The sequence below is a fragment of the Mobula birostris genome, chromosome 6 (assembly GCF_030028105.1).
Source record: "Mobula birostris isolate sMobBir1 chromosome 6, sMobBir1.hap1, whole genome shotgun sequence".
NCBI classification, from domain to species: domain Eukaryota; kingdom Metazoa; phylum Chordata; class Chondrichthyes; order Myliobatiformes; family Myliobatidae; genus Mobula; species Mobula birostris.
Window position 1 is genome coordinate 163129007 of NC_092375.1, and position 16165 is coordinate 163145171.

Consider the following 16165-nt stretch of genomic DNA (forward strand, 5'->3'; position numbering starts at 1 on the left):
TCGTACTTTGCAAATCTACTGGAATTTTTAAGGTTTTATTTGGCTGAATAGACTGAGGGATATACAGTATTCAGACCCTCAGGAGAGCTTCAGGAAGCTGCCACACAAGAGATAAGAGAACATGGGATTAGAGGATACTGTAGTGATGTAGACTGAGGAGTGGTTAATGGACATTAACCAGAGGAATAAATTAATCCTTTTCTTCAGATTAGAGGTTCTGACAAGTGGAGTGCCACAGGAACGGTGCTGGGTGGCAATGGCTCAGAACCATTCATCATGTCCAATGATGCTACTGAATACAATACACTTGAGTCCGTTAATAATGCAAAGCTGAGTGCCAACGTAGGCTGGGAGGAGGATGCAGAGAGGCCTTTCAGAGACAGACTTGTTCAATGCATTGGAAAGAACATGGAGCTAAAATACAAAGTGCCAGAAAAACTGATTTTTTATGAAGAGAGATTGGAAGATGTTGGTCTATGGAAAGACCTGTATGTTTTGATACATGAATCATTAAAGGATAACGTCCATTGCACAACAAGCAATTAAAAATACAAACTGATATTGACACATTACAGAGAAAAAAAATAGGTGACTGCAAAAAGCAAAGGCATTCTCCAGGAATTATATAGGTGGGTAAGACTGCCGTCTCCTTACCTAAAGAAAAAATAGCAACAAAGGTTCACCAGAATGATTACTGGAATAGCGGGTTTATCCTTTAAGATATTAAGAACAGGCCAATTCCCTGTAGAATTTAAGAATGAGAAATGTTCTCACTGAAATATACAAAATACTTACCAGTCCTTGCGGGATAAATGCTGAATGTTCCCCATGGCAGAGGTGTTCAGCGCCAAGGATTCAAAGAATGGGGGCTGGCCATTTAGGATAGGGATGAAAACTGATTTGGGGCTCTAAATTGTGGAGATTACGTGAATGACCAACCAGTTAGTATGTGACTTATTCGCTGCCAAACGTTCTCTCTTTGTAACACATGCCCTCAGAATTCAGCAACTGTGTACCCGTCACAAAGACTCCCAAGTACTCCTTGCCATTGGTACCTAGTTCGTGCTCAGACCGTGAATGAGCAGGCGGCTGCTAAGCTGCTAAGTAGAAGCGCCAAAACAAAGGCGTTGGCAGTAGTGCAAGGCTGTAAGCCCAGTGACTGTACGTTTGCAGAAACAACAATGCCAGTCATTTATTCCAACACATATTACATGCAGAAAACATTTAAAGACAAATGACTGGGATACCCCTGTCATAGTAATATCTCATAGTTGAATCTCTGATAAAATAAAGTCAGCATGTGTCAGTATTCATCTTATTTATTGCCAACCTGCTGAAAACATTGCCTCTCAAGTCAAGTCAAGTCGCTTTTTATTGTCATTTCCACCATAAACTGCTGGTACAGTACACAGGAAAAATGAAACAACATTCCTCCAGGACCATGGTGCTACATGAAACAACACAAAACTATACTAGACTATGTGAGACAGCAGAAGACTATACTAGACTATGTAAAACAACATAAAAACTGCACTAGACTACAGACCACATAGGACTACATAAAGTGCACAAAACAGTGCAGGGCAGTAAATAAGTAATTAATAAGACAATAGGCACAGTAGAGGACAAATTACAATATGATAATAAATGATGTAGATGTTAGTCTAGACTCTGGGTATTGAGGAGTCTGATGGCTTGGGGGAAGAAACTGTTGCACAGTCTGATCGTGAGAGCCTGAATGCTTCAGTACCTTTTGCCAGATGGCAGGAGGGAGAAGAGTTTGTATGAGGGGTGCGTGGGGTCCTTCATAATGCTGTTGGCTATACGGGTGCAGGGTGTGGTGTAGATGTCTGTAGTGGCGGGAAGAGAGACCTCCCTGCCTCTGACTGTGAGAAACACAAATCGACAAGATGTTCTCTCCTCCATGGGGCTGGACTATGTGTTGTTGCTCCCCACCTTCCTTGTTCTTTACCCTTTCTCCCAACAACAAATTGATGATGACGTATTCATCCAATGGACAGATGCCACCCACTGTATTATGATCAAGGCAAGTATCAACATTAATGGAAAAGACTGAGGGAATGCTGAAACATAATCATAACGATTCATGGCTTCTGGAAGTTGAACAGCGATGAGGAGTAAAGTGGTGGGTAGTGCATTTAGAAAGAGTAAAGGTGAGTGGGGAGGATCTTGAAACAAAGAATGGCAGTTGATTAGAAAAATAAAACAGTATCCTGTACAGAATTCCAGACTGCTCCTGCAAATGCTGTTCACCCACAATTCAGAATCATCCAGTGTGGAAAAATGTCCTTCAGCCCAACTTGTCCATGTTTACTCTGTAGTTCAGTGACCAAGGGCCTGCATTTACTCTATCACCCTCTAAACCTCTGCTACCCAAGTATGAGTCTAGACAGCTTTTAAATGATGCTAATCTGCCGACCTCAACTACCATTTCTGGCAGTTTATTACAAATACGTAGCACCCACTACACGAAGAAGCTGCCCCGATGCCCCTTTTAAATCTCTAGTCTCTAATCTTAAATCTATGCCCACTTGCTTTTAGCAAACACTCCCTGGGGGAGAAACGTTATGCATTCACCCTGTCTAGGCCTCACGACCTCCTATAAACCTTTATCAGGCCACACTCAATCTCTTACATTCCAGGGAATATAGTCCTAGTCTGCACATTTTCCCCTTGTAACTCAGACCTCCCTTTCTGGTAAATCTTTTCTGTACTCTTTTTAGTTTAATAAATCTTTCCTATAATCCTGGATGACCCAAACTGTATGCAATACTCCAAGTGCAATCTCACCAATAACTATAACCCAACTTCCCAAATCCTATACCCAATGCCCTGACTGATGAAGGGTAGTGTGCCAAGTGTCATCTTCACCAGCCTATCTACCTATGACACTGCTTCCAGCAGCTAAGCATTTCCACTCAGGTCCCTCCGTTCCATTAACACTTCCCAGAGATCTACCATTTACTGTACGAGTTCTCTGGTTTGTTCTCCCAACTTGCAATACCACACATCTATCTGGATTAAAAGCATTTGCATTCCTCAGGCCACAGTTGATCAAGATCACCATGGATTTTTCATGAACTTCTACACTATCAACAACATCACCTATTTCATTATCATCCAAACTTACTAACCATCTTCTGCACATTCACATCCAAATTGTTAAATATAAGTTATAATCAACAAAGGTCTCAGTACCAACCTTTGTGTCACACCACTAGACACAGGTCTCCGGTCCAAGAAAAGACCCTTGACTATCACCTTCTGCTTCCTACCCCAAGGCTAATTGTTAATCCAATCTGTTATCCCTCCCTGAATCCCATAGACCTTTCAGAGTAGCCTGCCATGAGGGAACTTGTCAAAGACCTTGTTGTATCAACATCTACCCTCTTGGTCATCTCCTTGAAGAATTCCAAGAGATTTTTCAAACAGAACTTCCCACAAGAAAATCTGTCTGTCCTGAATCAGATCCTTTCCTTCCAGACGTTGGTAGACCCTGCCCCTCAGAATTCCCTCCAGCAATTTATCCAGCACTGATGTCAGACTCACTGGCATGTAGTTTGCTGGCTTATTTTTTTGCTACCTTTATGAACAGTGGTACCACATTAGCCATTCTCCAGTCTCCTAGAACTTCACCTGCAAAAATCTCTGCAAGGGCTTCTGCAATTTCTTCTCTAGTTTCGCAGAAGATCCCAGAATACTGCAAGTCAGGCCCTGGGCATTTATCTACCCTAATGCACTTTAAGGCCTCCGTCCAACACTTCCACCCTCCTAATCCATATGTAGTTCAAGACAACAACACTTCTCCCCCCTCATGTCCTTAGCTTCCATTGTTTAATCCACAGTTAAAACTGGAGAGAAATATTTATCAAGGACCTTTAATTTCTTTTGTATCCACACACACAGAGCCGTGATAACCAGCAAGGAGGGCCATGTGCTCCTTAACCTCTCTTTGACACTTAATAAACCTCTTCCTCCTTCTGCTAGGGAAAAGTCCTGTCTGCAGCTGATATGAATTCCAATACAGCTCAAAGCCCCTTTGCTTTCTGTGCAGCATTCATTTGTAAAAACCATCTAGCTCCTCCATTCTTCATTGTCCATTATCCCCCAGATGCAGTAGGAACACCAGTTTAAAAATCATTTTAACAAGGGCAGACTTTATGAGTATTTGAGTCTGGGAATTGCTCTGCAAAGCCAGAATTGTGGAATTTTAATATTCAAATTAACCTTATTTAAAATCTTATTTAAAACATGAGAATGGGATTTCTCCAGATGATAACATAATCAATATTGAAATCCTCAGAGGAACTTTAGGCACAATTTTTGAATGGAACAGCAATTCGAGATATGAATTTTGCTAATGTACAACTTGAAGCCAGAAACTTCAATTGGTTCTACCAATCTTTGTAGTGTAGGTAGGACGTATAGGCATCTGAGAAAGAAATCAGTTTTTCTTCTGATGAACACTTTCAATAACTTTGTCACCCCAGTACAGAGAAAGGTTGTGGAAGGAATCTCCTCTGTGATGCCCCTTAAAGCTGAACGAGACATTGAAATTTAATATCACAAAAATCACAGATACATCACAGAAACAGGCCCTTCAGCCCACCAAATCCATTCTAAAAATTACTTATTTACATCAAAACTCCATTCATCTCACTTCTAATACTCTCTCCACATTCCCAGCAAATTCCCCTCCCCCACACCTCCAATTCTATCATTCACTACTCACTACTGACAATGAGAGATAATACATCAGCACTTATGTTGTTTACACATGGAAGGAAGTGAGAGCACCTCGGGAAACCACAGAGCCACAAGAGATAACACTGAACTCAGGTCACTGGGGCTGTGAGGCAGCAGCTGTAACAGCTTAACCGTTGCGCTACTTCTCTGAAAAGGGTAAAGAACATTAATCAGATGATGACCACTACAGCTGACATTAAATTTTAATCACAAAATGTCAGTACACTCATTATAGAACAACTCTCTGTTCCAGTAAGCCAGAATTGTAAAATTTGGAATTAAAGAAGAACATGCAATGATATGAACACAATGTTTCCAATAATTAACAGAGTATATCTTCCACAAATCATTTTAGTACCATCGGTTTAGAATCAAATTCAAGAGGAACAGGAAAACTCAGAAACATTGCAAAAGCCCTAAACACAGAACATTAGATCTGACTTTCTGTTTATATCTACTGACTAATTTGCTGTTTCTTTTCTCCCCTGGATTTTGTACTTTTCCTTTTAGTTTCTAGAAGGTGCAACTCCATTTTTAATTTCTGGAGCCAGAAAACTAAGGATTCAATTCTTGGCTCGTTCCAAGGTATCAATCTCACCCAGGGCAGTGGTTGAGCATTACATTCAAGGTTAATGTCCCAGGGAAGCCCGCTGCAGAGAGTTCTGTCCTTCAGTACACTATGGCAGCCCAGCAAGTCTAACCAGTGACCACATACCAGACCCTCACATGATCCTGGTCTGACAATGCCACCCACAGCTCTACAAGTAGTCAAAATTGATTGTTCAGTCTAATGTACCAATGGTAGAAGATACGCAAAATAAACTGACACCTGTACTACTAAATCTCATCTAGAATGTTTTTAAAGCAGCCAGATCAAATAAAAGGAATTCAGATGATTCCTAGCCATTGACTGAGCAAAATATTCCCAGCTTTTTATGTAAGTAATATTAGCAGCGTTCAGCAGTTACTATTACAACACTGGCCTTTATTAAATTACTGTCTAGGTATGTGTGCCAGAGAAATAATGGTTGTCCTTCTGCATGCTCAGAGTATCCATTCATACTTAGATGCTTGCTTTGGCCTAAATTGAATGTCATTTAATCTGAATTAATTCTCTTCAAGTTCCCTTATATAAATACCACATATTAAATACGACTAATCACCAATTAATTATTGTTCTGAATTAATATGAATTAAGTGCACTTGAGTAATCACTTTATTGGAGAGATTATTGAATATTCATCTCAAACAGCTTCATCAGATTACTGCATAACATTTTAGTGACAATAGGTAGATCCCTTTCCATCTAGCACTGATAACCACCAATTATTATTTGACAATGTCACTGTTTCACTTTGAGATCTTGTAATTCATATTGTTGAAACACAGCACACCACAATATCAAACTACTGAGTAATCCAAACGGTTTTAATGCAGGAGTTGTTGTTAAAATTATAAAGTTCGATTTTTCTTTAAATTACAAGACAATTTCAGTAAGGTTCTATTCAACAAAGGAGTTATGCAGGAAGTGGATGGGCTGGGAAGAAGAAATACTATTTATAGACTTGTTATAAAGCCTAGCCTGCAAGAAGCACATATCACAGTATGAATTCACCAATGATGGAACTAGGTTAGAGGAGGTGTGGCCAATTGAATAACTATACCACGGCCCTCTGTACATTTTCTGTGCTCTTTGTATATTTCTGTTTGGAGTATGAAGTACATGGCCATAATGTAGATTGAGAATGCTCGATGCCACAGCTCTTAAAAAGCTTTTTAAAGCTAGATGTTGCATTTTGTGAATTCATACATAAAGTTAAGTTAGAAAAGGTTACAATGACAGCAGCACTTAGAGAAACATTCATTACAACATACAATGCCAACAAATACCAAACATTCATTTTGCAGTATGGTGCCCAACAAGTCCACAATGTCCTACCCAAAGCATTATAGTCCAGGATAAACTGTTTTCCGCAAACAATGGTGGTAATATAGAGGACAGATCAAATAGGAAATTAAACATGCATATAACAAGGGGTCATTAACCTACATGTAAATGAACCAAATGGAATTATACTATGGAGGAAGAATGCCTTATGTTCAGATCGAGGATGGTGAGATGCCGATCAGGGAAAATACTATGTAGTCTGGGTACTCTGCAAAGAGATTGCTAGTTAAAAATCATGTTATGCAAAGTCCATTGGGAAAAAGAAACCACAACAAGATAAAATTATTCATTAAGATTAAAGTAAGGTGGTTAAGCAGGTATTTGAATCCCAAATCTAAATGAAGGGACAGGGAAAGTAAAGGATTGAGAAGCTTCACACAATGGCAAGATACAAATAGGAAATTACTAACTTTTAGGGACCAAATGCAAGAACTACTAGCAATGCATTTCTGCCTGATGTAAACACAAAACTCAAACATGATTAACAAGGAAATGAAGGATATTTTACATAAAGAGTTATCACATAAACTTGCTCAATAAAGCTGCAAACCTGAGGATTGGGAGCAGTTTAGGTTTCAGCAAAAAAAAATTAATTGATTAAATGCAGTATGAGGGTAAACTTGCAGAGAACATAAAAGTGGACTGTAAACACTTTTACCACTAAGTAAAAGGAAAGATTAGTGAAGTCAAATGTAGAATACCTGCAATCAGAGAAAGAATTCATAATGAGAAACAGAAAAATGACAGAGCAATTAAACATCATTTTATCTACATTTATGAGGATACAAGAACTTCCAAGAAACATTAGGGAACCAAGAGTCTCATGAGGGTGAGACACTAAATGAAATTCAGAATTTATAACAAAATAGTGCAGGAAAAATCAGTGATCCCCCCAAAATGCTGATAAATCCACAAGGACTGATACCTTGCATCTAGAGTAGATCAGAAGTCATTGTGGATTCCCGGAAGGGAAAACAACAAACTTCTGAAGGTCCAAACACAGACAAGAGAAAATCTGCAGATGCTAGAAATCCAAGCAACACACACAAAATGCTGGAGGAACTCAGCAGGCCAGGCAGCATCTATGGAAAAGAGTAAACAGTCAATGTTTCAGGCCAAGACCTGCCGAAGGCTTTCGGCCCGAAGTGTTGACTGTACTCTTCTCCATAGATGCAGCCTGGCCTTCAAAGTTCCTCCAGCATTTTGTGTGTGTTGCTTAAACTTACTGGAGGGTTTGTTTTTGGAGCCAGGTAACAGAGAGAAGAGATGAGAGTAAACCAATGGATATGATGTGCTTGATTTTGAAAATGCTTTTGATGAAGTCCTACACACAATGCAAGTGTAAAACTGAAAAGTGTGCTAAAAGAGGGGCAATGTTTTGGTGTGGAATATATATTAAAAAAAGTCAAAGAATACTAGTCTTAGAGACGGCATGAGGCAATTCCTGAGTACTTATGAATTACATCCTTCTGAGTAATTCCTGTGCCTTTGCACAATATATATCATTGAGTTAAATAAGGGGATGTCATGTCTTGATGTTTGCTGCTGAAAACACCAAACTGACCAAGCTCACCAAGTTGTGAGGAGGATGCGAGGAGGCTTCAGGATAACAATGAGTGAATGGGCAACAAGGCAGGTGTAGAATAATGTAAATAAACATGAAGTTATCCACCAGTAGAAAAAACTAATTATTATAAGTATTATAGCAGAAAGAGACTTGAATGTTTGTGTGTACTAGTCACTGAAAGCATCATGTAGGTACAAGAAGCAGCTCAAGCAGCAAAAGTTAAGCTGATCTCCATAGTAAGATGATACAACTACACAATCAAGAATGTCCCGTTACTATCATGGATGGTTTTGGTGACAACGTGCTTGGAGCATTGCTTAGAATGTTGTTTTCTTTGTGTAGGAAAGGATATAACTAAGATAATGCTAAAGTGCAGACAAGAGGTTGGGAGGTACAGGAATTCCAGGTGGTAAATTGCAAGCCCTGCCTACAATAATTTTCATGCAGCAGGCTGCATCTTGCTCCCATGCTTATTGGCAGTCAGGACTGACAAACAATTTGCTATTCATGTATGTCACATTCCCAACACAAACACTTTAAAAACATCAAATATTTATCATACTCTCAACTATCAACCCAAAATTTAAAATAGTGAAACAATTAGAAACATAAAGAAAATCAAATATATTAATGTTAACAGAGTAAACTTAAAAGAACGTCTGAAGCATGATTGTCCACCTCACAACTACTTCTCCCCACTGAAATGAATGGCCTTCCTAAATCTGCATCAGCATTCTATGAAGAGCGAATGTCTGAGCACAGATGGGATAGCAGGTGACAATCTCTCAGGATGTTTGGGAGTTAGGTGCACAAGCATGTCTGCTCAGGAATCTGGGATTTTTTGACAATTACATGGAGAAACAATGGCAGTCTCACACAGAACATCTGCTATTTCACAGGAAAATCCAGACCAATAAACACTTTGGAGGGAGGAGAAGATGGCAGCACGACGCAGCGTGCGCGGCCGTTCCGAATGATATCGTATGTGTAACTAGGAGCCGTGCACATTCCGGATTTCATGGAGACAGCTGTGAGAAGCACGGAGGAACACCTGGAGGAACTTCCGAAATGCCTGCTTCGCTGCCGCTGCTACTGTGCGATCGGGAATCTCTGGAGGGGAAGGTCCCAAATCCTCCGCTTTGCCTTTTTCCGGGGCCGGGGTTGAAGCGCTCAGCACAGATGGTGCTCGGTGTCGGAGAGCTGGTTGAAGGCTCAGAGTTTTTGGATGGACTCGGAGTCGGACTGTGGTCGGATGCTTCCAGTATGCTGCACCGGCAAGTTTGCGGCACTGAAGGTTTACCGTCTGCGTGAGATGATGGGACTTTCGAGAGACTTTGAGACTTTTACCGTGCCATGGTCTGTTCTTATCAAACTACGGTATAGCTTTGCACTGTTGTAACTATTTGTTATAATTATGTGTTTTTTGTTAGTTGTTAAGTCAGTTTGTCATGTGTTTCTGTGATATCATTCTGGAAAAACATTGCATCATTTCTTAATGAATGCATTACTAAATGACAATAAAAGAGGACCGTGCGTCCTCACTAATCTAACAATGAGGAGATAGATTAGTTTAATATGCACTTACAGCTACAAAATCAGCATTGAGAATAATCTAAATCGGAAACTTCATTGATGGAGCATCAAGCAGTAGGACTCAGAGCATGTGTACTTATATTCAATGAAAAACGTGGGAAAGAGGAAGAGAGAAAATTCTCTCTGGGCAATCCACCCTAAATTATGATTAATACTGAAATATTTCTGATTAAACACAACTCTTCTTCCTCATTTCAATTTGTTTTTTCGCTCATCAAAATGATTCAACAGTTTAGGAATTCCTGGGTGCTCTCCCACCCCCATGTTCTAACTAACTCTGCTTTCCAGTTTGTTGTCAGTTTCATTATTAAATATATAGTGCCAATCATAGCTTAATGCAACATTGCACAATTATCCATGGCCTCGAACCCTGCTTCTTTTCAGTTCCTTGTATGGAAAGTAAATATAAAGCAAAATACAAACCACTAGAGCAAAAGCAATTCTAAATTTCTGTTATGCTTTATTTATATAAAATAACTAATGGAAAAGTTTGAGTAGAAATAATTCACTTACCCTCATAAATGCTTGATGTGTCTTACAATTATTAGTAGTATGATAAAGCATAATCTCCCCTGAACTGCCGTCAGGTAGAAAGTTAAATCTGGAAGGAAACCCAATCATTCTATGCACATCGGCATGAATGTTGTACAGTAATACTGAAAACAAAAGAAAGAAATGACTTTTGTCAATAGTCTTTAATTTTAATTTGGCTTAAAGTTGAATACCAAAGTAAGAAGCGTGTTTAAACAAGGACATTTAGAAAAGAATTACAACAACTTCCACAAGATGGCACTTCATTAAGAAACAGGAAACTTGAACTCCAGTTTTGGCCTCCCCAGGTCTTTCAGCACAATTTATTCTGTTGAAGTGTGTTGACTCAAACACTTAACCTCCAGAAATAAACTGTGCAAGATAATAAACTACCCCCATTCAGGATCTTGTACTCCTTTTGCTGCCACCATATCGTGTTTCTGATCAGTCCAATTATGTACTTTTAACAGTTGAAGTTCTCAAAAAGTTACGCTAGAAACGTTGACAGGATTGCACTTTGGTACATGGAATGAACTGCCAATGAAATAGGGCAGGAGATTCTGAAGAATACATCAAAATACTTGCACATGCTATTAAATTTATGTTACACCGAGTGTCATGGTAACATTGCAGGAAATAATAGTTTAGATTTGAATTTCATTATTCATTCTGGGTGAAAATCCTCTGAACACTCTCCATTCCAGAATTCTCTATGTGCATGGATAATGGACAAAGTTGATAATGCATATTTATAAAATTACAGCACAGTATATAAAGCTGTCAGCATCAATCTTGACATAAACAGAAGATACACTTGGTCATTTTAACTTACTGTTTTTTTCTGAAATATGCAAATTATTGTAAACCATAAGGTAAACCTTCTTCTGAAGAATTTATTGATTTAATAATAAATTCAGAGGCCTACTCCTGGATTGTTCTTTCATAACAGAGATAAAATAACTATCTGTCTCATTTTACTGTAATTCTAATCATGAAATAATGAAAATATTCATTATAACTTTGCAGTTTAAGTCTTTTAAGTTTTACTTTATTGCTTGTAGACTAAAATAAGGCCCATTTTAAAAACAAGCTAAGAAAATTCAAACTACGATATCGCACCGCTGTACGCTGGTTTCTTTAATTTTAAATCAGTCTTCATACACTATCTTTCCAAAACAACCAAGATGAATCTAACACAAGAAATACAATTTTACACATCAGAATTCTTCAAATAACTATGTTCCTTCTCACACCACTTCATACACCTGCAGTGTATATGCGCAAAATATAGATTATTCTATTGCAATCTTGGTTTCTGTACAATTACTATCAACTTATAGAATTATTTAAATGTTCCAGCACAAGCAATTTACAAATATTTATCAAGAATAACTTGAATGAAGAACACTGCAAAATCCTGAAATTAAAAAAACTGTCAATAATTAACCTGTGTAATAGAATCATTCCCCAATCAAAACTCTATAGTTATCGAAAGAAACCACAAAAGCACAATCAAAATAATAATGCTGATGCAAGTGAGGCAACCTGTCAGTTCACTTGCTGCATAATATTTGATACTGTTCTACATCTTACCTAGCTAATTTTAGCAAATTGCAATATGTTTAGTTAGTTTGCTGTGTAATTACTTCAATTCATTTTTGGAATAAGAGCAAGATTGTCAAGGTGCTTGCTGTCCAATACAACTGATTCCCTGTTTGTGACTGTGGGCATTCCATGAAGGTGATTCATGGCGTAGCTAATGGCACAATGGGATATGAATTATCCCCATCTTCTAGAGCATTGGTCCAGAAACATAACCATAACATGTTTATGTCAATGTGATATGACTGAAATGCCCATCTGAAATGCCCTGTAAACCAACAGAGTTTTTCTCTTATGTCATGGGTTAATCTGGAGTTTAATATAACTGTAGAAAGGTTATCAGAGATTTGGTAGTGTGAGAAGATAAGGACAGCTTCCCTAATTGCTGGATTTTTTTCCCCCTTCAACCAGCAAGGGAAGGGTAAAGCATTTGGGGAACAATCTCGTTCTCGAACTCAGCACGAAGTAAAGCACAAGATCTCTGTACATCTGGAATGCTGACCTCACAGAAATCCAACACTTAGTGCAAGCTCAAAGCGGAGACGGACTGTCAAGGTGACTTTAGCCATGAGCTTATATTAAAGGACCGCTGCCAGGCTGGAGCTGGAGAACTGAAACATCAAGTAGCCTGCCATTTAGAAATGCATTAAAGAAGCCAGTGAGATTCAAAGACATCTACATTTCCTTACCAAAGTGCAACAGACAGAGAGAGCACCCAAGTTTCGGTAATTTAGATGGTGCCTCCTGGTCCAGCATAAGAATAACTGTATTTGCATTGATTTGTTCATGCACCACATAAACTTTCCTCTAATGGAACCAAGAGGAACTCTTTTCTCTAACTATGAAGTCAATGTAAGACCAAAGGTCAAATAAAAAACACCAACACAATGTCTAGTATTCTGACAGAATTCAGCTTGGCCTTACTCAGCAACAGTCCTGTGCATCATCTACATTTCACCACTGCAGTTTATCAAAGTTTGGCTATCCATATGATACCACCACACAACCACAATGCCTGTGTGGAGAATAATCTATGTTACCACATCAAACAGGACAGTTCAGGCTGAAGCAATGCCAGCTATAATGAGCAGTACAGTGATAATGCACTTGGTGCTGAATTTTGAGGCATCTCTTGCAAGCTCCCCAGCTTTGCCATTCACTTCATGATGATCAACCAAGGAGCGGGACAAGAAGCAGACGAGGAGCATAGCAGAAGGTTATGTACATTTCCAAGCTAGAGTGACGTATGATTTAAAGGGAAATGTGTTTCTATGTAGCAGAAGGTTCCACAGAGAACTCATTAGATTGCAAAGTCACTACAAACTGAATAACTTGCTCACTAAACAGACCCATGATAGAATTTACTTTGTCACAACTCAAAGAACCACAAAACAAAATTTCAAAGAAAACTTGCACATTAAATTTTGCAACTCTGAACACAAACTAATCAGTCTTACTTCCTACTTCCCTTCTGACTTTGCCTTTTATTTTAGTCATTTTTCAGGATTATCAGTCATTAATCATCCATAACTGCCCTTGAGAAGGTGATACTGAACTGCCTTCCAGGATTGCTGCAGTATTCCTGCTTAAGGTAGAGTAGGGACTTTCAATATCTGAACTAGTATAAATAATAGTGTCCACTTCCCTTTTTTTTTTTAGTATACCTCATTAATAAAAGTATATATTCAGCCAATCATGTGGCAGCAACTCAATGTATAAAAGCATGCAGACATGGTCAAGAGGTTCCATTGTTGTTCGGACCAAACATCAGAATGGGGAAGAAATGTGATCTAAGTGACTTTGACTATGGAATAATTGCTGGTGCCAGACAGAATGGTTTGAGTATCTCAGAAACTGCCGAACTCCTGGGATGTTCATGCACAACTGTCTTTGAAGTTTATAGCGAATCGTGCGAAAAACAAAAAAAAACATCCAGTGAGTGACAGTTGTGTGGGTGGAAATATCTTATTAATGAATGAGGTCAGAGGAGAACAGCCAGACTGGTTCAAGTTGACAGGAAGGCGACAGTAATTCAAATACCCACGCATTACAACAGTCGTGCACAGAGGTGCATCTCTGAATGGGCAACATGTTGAACGTTGAAAGTGGATGGGCTACAGCAGCAGAAGACCACAGACCACCTTACTAGGTACCTAATGGTGGCCACAGAGTACATTTCCAAGTCAGGGTGAGGTATGACTTAAAGGGACATGTGTTTCTATGTGGTTAAGAGCCTTGTATTGTTTGGGAGATGCTGCTAGAGCAGACTGGTAATGACACTACATTTTGCAGATCAGATACTGTACGTTAATGATGGAGCAAATGAACACTTGGGGAATCAATTAACTGAGCTGCTTTGACCTGATGTATGTAGCTTCATGTGCACTGATGGAGATGCACTCAGCTAGACATGTTAACAACATACCGTCATGATCTTTGCTGATAGCCTCCAAATGGTGAGAGGATATCAGGATTGAGGTACAGTCATTGTGGACTCATGCAACCAGTGCGCATGGCCAGCTCATTTGCAATGGTGATGCCACTAAATGTCAAAGGAAGGTAGCTACGTGGCTCTGAACTGCGAAGTCCGTCAATGTGGCTTGGACCCAGTTGTGTTCTTTTCTAGGTTTGTAGGGATGGCTTTGGGGACAGCACAAGAAGTTAGTGGACAGATTAGGATTCGGGAGCAGGGATGAGGGAGAATTAGAGGTCAGGGGAAGTAAATGGAGAGTCTGGGAGAAGCTGGCATTCAGAGTCCAGGTTGAAGCACTCGTGATTGAAGGTTAGCAATCCTGGATGTCAGGTTGATGGGTGCTGAGGAGACCAGTAATACCCAAGTTGGCGACTCCTGGGGATTCATAAGGGTCAGTGACACCCCAGCTCACCAGGGTTGGAGGTCTTTATGTGTCTGGCCATCAAGGTCTGAAGCTTATTCCCATGATTGACGAGTCCTGGGGTCAAGGCCCAAAGGTTCAATATCCAGGCATCAGCCAAGTCTGGAGCTCAGCGACTCCTGCCATAAAAGCCAAAGGTCAACGATCAAAGTTGGTGAGCCTGAACTTAGAAGTCTGAAGGAGTCATGAAGGCCAGTAATTCCCCAAGGTCACTGGTATTAGAGGGCTGTGTGAATTCCAAAGCCAAGGCCTGAAGATCTAACCTGTGATTGCCGAGTCCTGGGGTCAATACTCAGATCAGTGAAGTCCAAAGTTGGAGGCCTGATATCTGCAAGTATAGAGAGTGAGAAAGAATCAAGAGAGCGAGAGAGAAAAAGGGCTTGTTTTGCTTTGTTTTTGTTGCTGCTGTGTTGTTGTGCTCAACATTGTAGGCACTCTATGTTTTGGGCTGGAATGTGTGCTCCCCCACTGATGTTTCAGAATCACAATCAGGTTTAATATCACTAGCATATGTGGTGAAATTTGTTGGTTTGCAGCAGTACATTGCAATATATAACTACAAATTATAAGATACATTCAATTTAATTTTCTTTTTTTTTAAGTAGTGCAAAGAGAGGGAGAAAATACAGAGCTAGTGTTCATGTTCATGGGATTATTGTCCATTCAGAAATCTGACGGGGAGGGGAAGAAGCTGTTCCTGAAACATTGAGGCATGAGACTTCAGGCTCCTGTACCAGCTCCTTGATGGTAGCAGTGAGAAGAGACATGCCTTGGGTGATAGGGATCCTTCATGATGGACAGACTAATGTTCACGATGGGGCTGGCTGAGATGACAACTTCCCGCAACACACATCAAAGTTGCTGGTGAACGCAGCAGGCCAGGCAGCATCTCTAGGAAGAGGTGCAGTCGACGTTTCAGGCCGAGACCCTTCGTCAGGACTAACTGAAAGAAGAGCTAGTAAGAGATTTGGGAGGGGGAGGGGGAGATCCGAAATGACAGGAGAAGACAGGAGGGGGAGGGATGGAGCCAAGAGCTGGACAGGTGATTGGCAAAAGGGGTATGACAGGATCATGGGACAGGAGGCCCAGGGAGAAGGAAAAGGGGGGAGGAGGGGAAACCCAGAGGATGGGCAAGGGGTATAGTGAGAGGGAGAGAGAGGGAAAAAGGAGAGGGAGAGAGAGGGAAAAAGGAGAGGGAGAGAGAGGGAAAAAGGAGAGGGAGAGGGAGAGGGAGAGGGAGAGGGAGAGGGAGAGGGAGAGGGA

General features: G+C 40.1%; 1 protein-coding gene across 1 annotated transcript in view; it reads right to left on the reverse strand.

The window, feature by feature from the left end:
- Positions 1 to 16165, reverse strand: part of itga4 (integrin alpha 4) — a 156646-nt gene that overhangs the window by 68313 nt on the left and 72168 nt on the right. Inside the window, exon 15 of the mRNA XM_072261764.1 lies at positions 10389 to 10531. Within this exon, the coding sequence (XP_072117865.1) occupies positions 10389 to 10531 (143 nt within the window). The remainder of the gene's footprint in view (positions 1 to 10388; positions 10532 to 16165) is intronic.